Source organism: Plasmodium vivax, chromosome 14 (genome assembly GCF_000002415.2).
Source record: "Plasmodium vivax chromosome 14, whole genome shotgun sequence".
In the NCBI taxonomy this organism is placed as follows: Eukaryota; Apicomplexa; class Aconoidasida; order Haemosporida; family Plasmodiidae; genus Plasmodium; species Plasmodium vivax.
This window is the reverse complement of record NC_009919.1, coordinates 2,041,630-2,053,604: the sequence shown is the minus strand read 5'-3', so window position 1 is coordinate 2,053,604 and position 11,975 is coordinate 2,041,630. Positions and strand designations below refer to the sequence as shown.

Below are 11,975 nucleotides of genomic sequence, written 5' to 3'. Positions count from 1 at the left end.
TGCTGCGCTGTGCAGTTTGGTTGTTCGTTCGTTTGTTTATTCTTTTTATATTTTTTTTTTTTTTTTTTTATTTATTTTTTTGTCTGGGTTATGTGTGTGCGCATGGGTGGGCGCAGCTGGGGGAACAACAACTCGTGGGGAAACGCAATGGCGAAACGCGATGGCAAAACGCGATGGCAAAACGCGATGGCGAAACGCGATGGCAAAACGCGATGGCGAAACGCGATGGCGAAACGCGGGCGTGTTTGCCTCTTCGAGAAAAAATAATTGCACTCGACATTCAAGTGGTTTTGCTTCGCTTCGCTTCCTTCGCCTCCTTCGCGCCGTGTGGAGGGGCGCGGTCGCGTCACTTTTTTTTATTTGCGCTGAGTGGAACTCTGCTGCGGGGTACTGCGCCGCGCGGAGCTGCTTCGCCCCGACTGGGGGAGGGGGAAAGCGGAAGGGGAAAGAGGAAGAGGAAAAGGGGAAGGTGAAAAGGGGAAGGGGAAAGAGGAAGAGGAAAAGGGGAAGGTGAAAAGGGGAAGGGGAAAGCGGACGAGGAAAAGGGGAAGGGGAAAAGCGGACTGAGGAAATTACCTGCCACTTCCCGTTTCCACGTTCCGTTTCCGCTTCCCCTTTGCGGCACGCGGGTGTGCATACGTCTGCGCGGGGGGACACTTCGTAAACGCAGCCCTGCGCGAGGGAACTCCTTCGCCAGGGTGACCCTACGCGGGGGAACTCCTCCATAAATGTCACCCTACCCACTCGCACACTTCGCGGGAGGACGCGCTCAGGAAGGATAAATTTCGCATGAACAAGTCAGGCGTTTCTGCAAAAAAAAAAAAAAAAAAAAAAAAAAAGTAATTTCCCACTCCCACGATTGGCTATTTTTTCTGGGGCGAGAAACACTTCCCCTGTGCAACTTTCCATCATTCCGAGTGTGTATCAACAGGGGGAGGAAAAAACAAAAAAAAAAAAAACCTGTCACGGGTATGCCACCCTTTGTATGCAGGGCGCCCCGGGAAAATAAAACAAAAGGAAAAAACAAGTACTACGCAAATGGCACGCAGATGGCACGCAGATGGCACGCAGATGGCACGCAGATGGCACGCAGATGGCACGCAGATGGCACGCAGATGGCACGGCGACTTATGCAGGCACGCAATTTTGCGTGTACGGGTGGCTGCATGCAAATGCAAGTGTCATCGTGAGGAGGTACCCCCAAACCGCGCATACCACAGTGCAGCCGCTCCGTTTGCGAAAACGGCTTTGAGCATGTTCCCCCATGGGGAGGGGACCCAACCGAACAAGCCACATGTCAGCGCAACTCCCCGGCAAACGGGTTCTCCTGCCACTTCCAGCCGAGCAGCCGGGGAGGGTACCCCAAGTGGGAAAACCAAGCGGGGGAAAAATACGTAGTACCTCCCCGCCGCTCTCACCGTACGCACCGTTTTGCGAGCAACTGAGAGGTATCCTCGGTCTTCCCCCCTTTCCCTCTTCTTCCACTGTTTAGCTAAACGAGATGAAGAAACAGCCCCACAACCACAGCCATAACCACCACCACCACGACCACCACTTGTTTAACCTTTAAAATGGGTTCCCACCTCTTTTGGCCCCACGTTTACGTGGCGCTTCCCACCCGTGGATGGGCCTCACCCGTTCTGCGCCCTACACAGGGGAGACGATCCTGGTGTACTGATGGGCACGCATTTGGGGAAAAAAGAAAAAGAAAGTGAAAGTGAAAGTAAAAGTGAAAAGCCATTTATCGTTAAGAGGGTGTCACTGAAGAGGAGGATCTCTCGTGCCTTTTTGTTTTCCCCCCTTTTCGCCACCCCAAAAGGGAAGAACCCTAAGAAAGCGTCCAACCCGCTTCCCCCCCTCAAACGGGAACATTTTAAAGATTCGAAGCTGCCCAGTTGCAGCGGCGTTGCAAAGCAGAACGACGCGCATGCTTCGTTGGCAACCGCATTACAAGCGAAGGGGCAGACCACCATTGGGGTGGCGCATAATCAGAGGAAAAGGGGAGAACAACCTATTCGTAAGGGGTAAGCACATGTTGGGCGACTAGCCAGAAAACGCGGCGACTAGCCAACCAACTCGGCGAGACAACGTTTCACTTTTCCTTTTAAATCCTCTCACGCACATGGTACGCATTTGCACTTATGCGTGCCTGCCAATTCGCTGACGATAACCTTTTTCCGGAGGTCCTCTACCCGAATGGGCAGGAGGAGGCGGGGCGAGGTTTCCCCGCGGGGTGGTATGCACGTTGAAGGAGGCGCAGCGGAGCAAGTCAAAATGGAGCCAAGTAAAAAACGGGAAAAGATTTTTTTTTTTTATTTTTATTATTATTTTATTTTTTTTTTTTCCTTTTCCACCCCACAATTGGTTCCCCCGGTGAACACTTAAATGCATAGAGCGCAACATAACGGTATTCCTGGTTAGCTGTTTCGCCGCTTCATTTTGAAAGGAACACTGGAGGGAGGAGGGGACCATCCCTCTTGCTGCCTCTCCCGTAAAGGAATTCCTTTTTTTTTTTTTGCTACATGGGGAACAACACGGAGAAGGTAAGGAGAAAAAGAGGAGTGTTCGAGGGGGGCACACATAAAAGAGTGCCGCTATAGAAAAGCAAAAACGCAGAGAGGAAGAGGAGGAGGGATGAGCAGTTAAATTGGGAGGGGGAGGGAAAAAAAAAGTACCCATCCTGAGTTGGCCCAGTTGATGAGGAAGAGTAAAAAAAAAAACGGCGGCGACTCCTCCTCCCATCCCCCCCCAACTCTTTTAGTCGTTTGCAAAGTAATGTTTAGCGCGTGCTCTATCTTTGTTAATTTTTTTTTTTTTTTTTTTTTTGCAGTTTTCTCGGCACGCATGCGTTATGCATGTGAAAGGGGGTACGGATAAGTGAGCACGTACCCCATCAGCTGCATGGGCGGGGGGGCAACGTGCGTACGAAAGTACATATATATGTATATATATACATACCATATGCGCGGCGGCAAATGGGAACATTCACCTGCGCTCATCCTCCCCACAAGGACAAACAATGTAACGTCGGCTAAACACGAGGCGGGGGGCGAGTCCTCGGGAAAGGAAAGGGTTCCCCCCAGGCGCAAACGTACATTCAGGTGCCACTGAGCAGTTCTCACGTGGGGAAGAAGAAGCGGTGTTATTTGGAACAATGAAGTGGGAAGAAAAAAAATAAAATAAAATAAAATAAAATAAAATAAAATAAAACATAAAAAATAGTAAAAACGCGTAGAAATGCGTAAAAATGCACAAAAAAGGAGGAATATTTTTTTTTTTTTTTTTTTTTTTTTTTTTGCCACACCGTAGATAAAAAGGGCAACATCCACCCGTCAATGACATACGCAAAGAAAGAGAGAAAAAAAAAAAAATGAACAAAGAGCGAAAAGCGCGAAGCGGCGCGCCGTGCAGTTGCTCAAGATACGCCTGAGTAGAGAGGCAGCGTAATGTATATATATATATATCTCTCTACGTGTACCCCCTCCCTCTACCTATGCGTGAGTGCTTAGTTTTCTACTAGTGCTTCCGTTGACCTTTGCAACGTTTTTTGCATTTCTGCTGGCAGCTCTGTTTGCAACTTTGCTTGCAAAACTATCTCTGCAACGTTGCTTGAAACGCTCATTGCAACGCTCATTGCAACGCTGTTTGCAACGCTATTTGCAACGCTGTTTGCAACTCTCCTGGCAACTCTCCCTGCATCCCTGCCGCGGTTCCCCTCGCGCTTAGCGTTGCGGCCGCCGCAGATGCGAGTGAACTGCGGAGAACCCACCCTTTGATCATGTATCCTTTCATTTCTCGCCGGAAGCTCCTAGCGCTTAACTTCCCCCTGGCGACTGCCTTCTTCACTTGGCGCCGACAAGTTCCTTGGTGAGGCACTTTCCGGGTAGTTCCCTCCAACACTAGGTTGGGGAGGACGGGCCAGGAAACGACTGCCCCTTCCGTCGCTGTAGAAGTGGCTACCTCTCAACAGTCGGATTTACTCACATCCGAAGCGCCAGAAGGGAACCCTCCCCTCCCCCTCCTGTCCCTCTCTACCCCTCCAGTAGAATCTCCTCTTAAAAAATGGCATGCAATGTCGTCGCCCCCCCGCCCGTGTTTACTAACCTGATGACATCGCCCCTGTTCATGCCGTAGCCCCTACTCCCCCCTCCCCTGATCGGTTAGTCGTCTACAGAGCGATAAGCGGAGAAGGGACAAAGGAGGAAAGGGAAGAGGAAAGGGAAAAGGAAAAGCGTTAATTAATATAGCGATGTAGTAAAAAAAAAAAAAAAAAAGAGAAAGAAAGAGAGAAAAAAAGAAAGAAAAAAAGAGCGAAATAGAGAGAGAGAATGAAAGACCTGAGAGAGTGAATCAAACCATGTTGTACCATCAAAGCTAGAGAGAATTTTTTTTTTTTTTTTTTTTTTTTTTTTTTACCTTATGTATATTTGCGTTGGCCACTGAGCAGTCTTTTGGATTACGTCGAGAGAGGGTGTGGGAGGCTCTTAACCTGTGCCGGTGCGACACATCTGCAGGAGTGTCCCCGCTGTGTGTTCCCACCTACGGGGAGGAGCAGACCCACCTATCGAAGCAATCCGTTTTATTTGCTCCGTGTGTACACTCCCCTGCGAGAGCGACCTGGACCGCGGCGTCCCCGTTTCGCCAGTCGCATCGTTTCGTTCCGTTTCGCTTCGCTCCGTTCCGTTTCGTTGCATTTGGCACCCACCTGCGTGAGGGGCCAGTCGTTGGAACGGGACAACGCGGAGCGGAGCGTCCACCGGGCGAGGAGTTGCCATCCCAGTGACCAGATGCATGTCTTGTGCAGCACATGTAAAGTTTATTGTTTCGTTGCTTCGTTGCTTCGTTGCTTCGTCGTTCCTTCGCTTCGTTGCTCCTTCGCTTCGTTGCTCCTTCGCTTCGTTGCCCCTTCGCTTCGTTGCTCCTTCGCTTCGTTGCTCCTTCGCATCGTTTCTTTTTTTTTTTTTTTTATTTTATTTTTTTATTTTTTTGCCCACCATAGGTGCGCGCGTTTTCCCCCAAAACGAGCTGCACCTCGCTTGACTGGCGCGCCATTCTTTAAGACCCGTGCAAGAAGTCCCAACGTTTTCGCGGTCCAGTCGGTTCTCCGTTTCGCGCCCACCCGTGCGCCCACTCACTGGGGATTGCGCTTGGGAGGAGCGTGCGGACGAGAGCGCAGACAAGCAGCTGGCCGGCGGCAGGTGCTTCCCCTAATTAGCGGCACCGCTTGAGGGATCGCCCGCCGAACGGCAGCCAAACTGCATTGCAAATTGAATTGCGAAGCGCCCTCCGCAGTAATGCCCCGCGCAGGTGCTGACTAGCAACTTGCCCGTTGGTTTCGCAGCCGAGTGATCGCGCAGCGGACCGGCCCACTACCCGCCAGCGAGCAGCCCCTGCACAGGCTACGCCGTTGCAGCGTTGCGGCGTTGCGGCGTTACAGCGCTTCATCGCTACAGCGATACACCGCTTCATCGCCCCACCGCTTGCGCTCCTCCATAGCCGCTTCCGCACCTCCCCCCCCGAGGGCACGATGAGTGGGCGGACGGCGAAGGGGAAGGGCGCCGCGAGACAACGAGGGAGCGTGATTGCAAACATCTCGTGGTTCGGCTTTATAACCTTCGAGTGGATCACCATCATATTAAATAAGCTCAGAAGGGAGGACAATTTCAGTTTGCCCAAAATAGAGGAAGATGCCGCGATAGAGTATTACACGTGCAAATTGGGCAGGCATTTGAAAGGATTTAAGAAGAGGAAGAGACCGAATGGGAGCGGCACACAGAATAACCCAAGTGAACGACCCCATGGGAGCACCGTGCAAGGAACGTCAAACGAAGAGAGCCACTACTACTGCCCCTACCAGAAGAGAGGAATCACCCTGGCGCTGCTCAGAACCTTTAGAAAGCAACTGAGCTGTATTACCTTCTTCTATGTGATTCATACCCTCTTCCTCATATTTGTGGCACTATGCATTGAGAATTATATACTCCTGCTTAAGGGACAGGGGAAGGTCTGGCTCCCATTCGCTCACAAATACAAAGAATTGGCATTCGGCTTCATCCTAGTGGGGGTCATATGTGTGGATGTGTTCTTCGACGCAGTGTTAACCTTCTTTGATTACCGGTTGAGGCTAAACATGGAGATTACCTTGATGTATTTTTTATATAAAATAAATTTGGAAGACTTTCGGGGGAAGCTATGCAGCTTCCCTTATCCTGAGGGTGGAGCAGGTGCACAGGACGCGGTTCCCATGCTGACAGGGGGGGGGGCCCGGGAAGGAGGAGATCACCACGATGTGCAGGTGGAGGGGGCCGCTAGCGCTGGGGGGGCCCTCTCCTGCCCGCCCTTTGCATGCCAGCCGGCTGCGTGCGACCCGAGGGGGTGTGTGGGGGAGAAGCAGGATGTGCCTTCAGGCGAAGCGGCGTCCAGCGTGGCGGCAGTGAGAGGTGGTGCTGCGCCAGCCGAGGAAGCGAAGCCCAAGGGGGAAATTGTCCAGAGGGAAGAATCGTCGACCGCCCTGCCTGACGACCCACCCGGCGAGTGGGCGGAAGGAGACAAGGAAGAGAGCGACTCGTGCGACATCAACATCTATAACATCATGTTCGTGGACACGCCCTTCCTCATTCACTTCATCAGCTCAATGATCGACCTCTGCAACATGCTAATCAAATTCACCATTTCGTTTTACATGTTTTATTTTAAAATGGGGAGAGAGGCAGTGGTGAATGGAATTCTGCTGATCATTTTCCTTTACAGTCTCATGTTCGCGTTTGAGTTGGCCTCCAGTCTCTTTAAGATAAAGCACCTCAAGTGTAGGGACGCCCGGATAAGTAACATGCATCACATCCTTAAGGAATATAAGCTTATGAAGATGTTCAACTGGGAAGCCATCGCTTTTGATTATGTCAATCGGCATAGGAAAAAAGAAATGAAATTCTGCACCGTTAGGATTTACCTAGGCTCTCTAAGCAATTACATTAATAACATCTCAATGAATGTCGTAGAAGTGGCCATCTTCTTCTTTTTCATTAAAGGAGAGTTAAATAGTAATAAGCCCATCAACGTGAGCTCAATCATCACTCCTCTATTCGTTTACAAGTCACTCATTGCTGGGATGTCCAATTTTCCAAATATTATTAATAACCTACTCGAGGGGACCATCAACATTGGGAGGATTAACAAGTACATTCGCCACTACATGTTTCGGTCGGAGGGAAGCGAAGCTGGGGGGTATGACCACCGGATTGGCCTGCACCCCGGCGCTGCCCCAGCGGCGGGCAGCGGCGACCGCGGTGGGAAGAGGAACAACCAGCACGGTGAAGACCCCCACTGGGGGGCCCTCATCAAGTCGATTTTTTTCGGCAAGGGATACGGCAAGGCGGGAAAAGCGCGAAAAGCGGGAAAGGCGGCCAAGAGTGGGGGCAGTAACAGGACCCACTACGGCGCTGCTCGGGGGGGATTAGCGGCGGGAACGGCGGTGGAAGTGGCGGCCGGGAAAGAAGCCGCCCCCCCCCCCGGGGAGGTAATTTTGAAGCTGAGCGGGTGTTACTTCTCGGCGGAGAAGCCCCCCTCGGGCGGCCACGACGCAACCGGAGATGCAACCCACCAACCGAACGGCCAACCGAACGGCCAACCGCTTGTCCCCGCCGCGCTGCTGAAGAACGTCAACCTGACGCTGCGGAACAACACGCTGGTGGTGATTCTGGGGAACGTGGGCTCCGGGAAGACGCTGTTCTTCAACTCCCTGCTGGGGCAGCTGAGGCTCTCGCGGGGCAGCTGCTACGTGAAAAGCTTCGCCAACGACACGCCCGTCATGTACGTGCCGCAGTTCTACTGGGTGACCATCGGCACCATCCGCTCGATGATACTCTTTGGAAACAGATTCGACCCCTTTCTCTACTACCGAGCCATTGTGCAGAGCGAGCTTGTAAATGATATGAATACCTTTAAGAGGAAGGACCTAAGGTACGTGAACGACGAGCACAGTCTTAGTAAAGGGCAGAAGGCCAGAATCTGTCTCGCCAGGGCGCTCTACCATCACTACATCCATATGAGCGATTTGCTCGTCGATTACGAGAGAGATGTGCGGGTTAATAAAAAATGGCGTGAAAGAGGCCCTTCGGAGGGGTTGTTCAAAACGGCTAGCTCCCTATCCAGAGGGAGAAGTGGTGGCAGCAACGGTAGCAGGTCCCACCCAAAGGAGGAGAAAAGGAAGAAGCTCTTCGTAAAAGGAGGAGATGCCGATCAAGGGGGAAAGAAAGGAACCGATGATGAGCCCTCCTCCCAAGAGGAGAAATACGAGCTGCACGACGTAGATAATTCGACCAACTACACATTCAATACGGCCAATATGACAAACACATGTTCGCACGTCAGTCGGGTGAAGAACGCAAGGGGGGAGGAGGAGGAAGACGATGAGGAGCTGCACCCCACACAGCAGCAACGCCGTGGTGGAAGCAACAACGATGTGATTATTGGACCGTCAGGAGAGATGTACACACAAAATTGCGACCTTTTTAAAAATAATTCTCTTCTGAAGGAGTGCCTAGAGCAGGGGCGCGTGTCTTATTTGTACCTCCTGGATGACCTCTTCTGCGCTTTGGACCCCTGCATTTCGAAGAACATTTTTTATAACCTGTTTTGTAGCCGAGAGAACGTGGAGGGGTTCAAGGGGAACTGCGGGTTCGTGCTGACGGCCAACCAGAACATCTGGCACAGCTTTCTGGAGGAGGACATCGTGCGCGACCTGCAGTACGACGTGCAGATCTACCGCCTGCAGAACCGCTCGCTCGTGTACGAGGGGGACGTCCGCGCGTACATGAGGAAGCAGGGGATCGCGCCGGGAGCGGCGAGCGGAGCGGTGGAAGCCGCCAACGCAGCCAACACGGCGAACGCGGCCAACACGGCTGCCGCTACCCCTGCCGCTGCCACCGCTACCCCCGCCCCGCACAGCACGAGCCAGATGCTGGAGTTCTTCTCGGAGCAGCAGGGCGGGGGCAAGAACGCCCTCAAGAACGACCTCAAGTACCAGAAGTTCGTGATGCTGAAGGAGCTGAAGAGCACCTACTCGTGCCGGCTGGAGCCGCTGGACAGCGCGTCCGCCCAGGGCTTCGGGCGCAAGTACACCACGGTGACGCAGAACTACGTGGAAAAGCGCGACGAGCACGTGATGAATAACACCATCGGTAGCGTCAGCATTAGTAGCCTGGGGAGCACGCGCAAAACGACCATCAGCAACTACGCCGAGGTGCTGGTAAAGGAGAAGAAGAGTCGCACACGTGGCAACAGCTGCAGTCTCTCCTTCGAACAGGATGACAAAATAACTCTTCACGAGTTTGAAAAGGTGAGCAAAGTGCTGCAAGCCCAGCTGAAGGATAACTATATGTATGAGTATCTGGGGAATCAAGAAAATGGGGATGAGGGAGAGGAAGAAGAATTGAGGTTTAAGGGGAACATCAAATGGGAGACGTTCGTTTGGTACCTTCGTATGATAGGCAACTCCCTCATAGCAGTCATCCTGCTCTTCATGATCGTCTCCATTTTCACAGACGAAATAAAAAACATGTTGCTCTTCATGGCAAGCACGTTAATTAAAAGTGAAGAAGAACAGAACGATTCTGAAATATTGAAGAAGCAATTGGTCTATTTGAAGTACTTTGTCCTTCTACCATGTGTGTCCCTGGTTACCTCGCTCATTGCCTTCATGCTGATCGCTCACGGGATAGCCATTTCCGCGGTGAAAGTCCACACACAAGTGTTGCAGAGCATTCTGCACGCCCCCATCCACGCCTTTTACAGCAACAATTTAGGAAACATAATCAACCGCTTCATCACAGATATAAACGTCCTGGACAATGGGATTATAAAAAGGATTTATAAAACGTTTTACACTTTCTTTCGTTTCCTTTTCACCATTTTTCTTCTGAACTATATGGTATATCAAACGGTCTACGTATTCCCGATGATCATTTTTTTAATTTACGTTTGCGTGTTTCAGAAGTACTCCAGGGGATGTAAAGAAGCCCAGAGGGGGTACCTGAGCAGCCACGCTCCCCTCTGTACCATCTACAGTAACACCATCATGGGAAAGGACATCATTAACCTGTATAAGAAGAACCAGCACTTCCTAGATTTGTATGCCAAGAGGGTCTTCGATTTTAAGAACTACACCATTTTTAAGTGGTGCCTAACCATCTGGGCTTCCCTCTACGTACAGCTGATTGTGCTTTGCTTGACTGGCTTCTACATCATTTACCCTTATGTGCTGCACCCGTATCTGGGGAACAAGCAGGACCCCAATTTTATGAATAAGGAAAAGAACGCCAGCACCATTGGGTACTGCATTACCTTCTCCTGCAGCCTCGGGTTCATCATAAAAGCGCTGCTCTATGACTACACGCACGTGGAGAAGGAGATGTGCAGCACGCAGCGCCTGGAGGAGTGCTCGCAGATGATCAACGAGCAGGTGGGCTACGCCGACGAGGGGGGGGAGGCGGCCAAGTGCGGCAAGGGGGGTCCCCCCCCATGGGAGGAAGTATCAAGGGAGGTGCCAAAGGAAGTATCAAAGGAGGTGTCGACGGAAGTGTCGACGGAAGTGTCGAAGGAAGTGTTGAAGGAAGTGCCAAAGGAAGTACCGCTTACCTCCCCGTCGAAGGACGTCCCGTGCGGCAAGGCCAAGTACGGGCTGCACTTCGAAAACGTGTTCGTGAGCTACAAGAAGAAGATCTTCATAGACAAGTCGCGCAACCTTTATTACTACGCGAACGAGAAGTCGTGCCTGCGCAATATGAACATCTACGCGCTGAAGGGGCAGAAAATCGGAATCGTGGGGAAGTCGGGGGCCGGGAAGAGCACCACCATCCTCTCCGTGCTGGGCCTGATCCCCACCACCAGGGGAACCATATCCATCGAGGGGAGAGATATCAAGACCATGAGTTTGCAGGAAAAAAAAAGAATCATTGGGCTCCTCCCACAGTCCTCTTTCGTCTTCTTCCACTGGAACATACGCACGTACATAGACCCATATGGTAGCTTCTCGGACGACGACATTATGGAGGCCTTTAAACTGATCGGCATCAACCTCCGTAAGGAGGATTTGTATAAATACATTTATAAACAGAAGAAGAAGAGTGCATCTAGGGATGATCGCGCGGGAGGTGGACTGCCTAACGGTGCGGACAAGGGCCAGAAGGGCAACAGCTCCTCCTCAGCGGCGAACTTCCTGGCCGTCTCGGACGACTGCATTCGGTACCTAGCCTTGGTGAGGATCTTCCTAAACAGACACACATACAAGCTGGTGCTAATCGACGAGATCCCAGTGCTCAACTTAAATTTGAGCAACAGCAATGCTAATAATTTCTTTTCTAGTGACGTGAAATCCTTTGAGTATATCATACGGAACTACTTCGCGCACATCACGGTGCTGATCATCGCGCACGACGCCAGCACGCTCTCCTGCTGCGACTTCATTTACGTCGTGGCCAAGGGCGAGGTCTCCTACAAGTGCAGCTACGCCGACATCCAGACGCAGGCGGCGCTCGCCGCGCTCATCCAGCAGCAGACGGAGTGAAGCGAAGCGCAGCGCTGTGAAGCGGAGCGTTGGGCGGCCACCCATTCGGTGTACCTCCACCCGTAGCTGCTGAAACGAACAAGTGTAGCGCCCCTTTTTTCCCCTTTCAAACGCGCCTGTGCCTGTTCCTGTGCCTGTTCCTGTGCCTGTGGCAGTGCCTGTGCCAGTGCCGTGCCAGCGCGACGTCGAGTTGTTTTAGAGTCCGCCCGAATCCGGCGAGAGGCCCGTTCGGAGCCCCTTGGAGCTTCTTTTGCCCCTTTTGCCCCTTTTTTTGAGCCCCTTTCGAGTTTTTTTTTTTGAATTGTTACACACATGTGGGTTGCAGCGCGCACGTCCACGTAGAACTCATCCGTCGAACACGCCCATTTTGCATGCACCCATTTTATGCACCTTTTTACGCGCCTATTTTATG

General features: G+C 51.9%; 1 protein-coding gene across 1 annotated transcript, besides 1 other annotated feature; it reads left to right on the top strand.

The window, feature by feature from the left end:
- Positions 1–4,062: 4,062 nt before the first annotated feature.
- On the top strand, positions 4,063–11,563 carry PVX_124085 (multidrug resistance associated protein, putative; the record flags this gene model as incomplete). The annotated part of the gene is made up of 2 exons (XM_001617329.1): positions 4,063–4,092; positions 5,522–11,563. The coding sequence occupies 2 exons, from the start codon at positions 4,063–4,065 to the stop codon at positions 11,561–11,563; spliced, it is 6,072 nt and encodes a 2,023-aa protein (XP_001617379.1).
- Positions 5,257–5,286: a microsatellite.
- Positions 11,564–11,975: the final 412 nt, after the last annotated feature.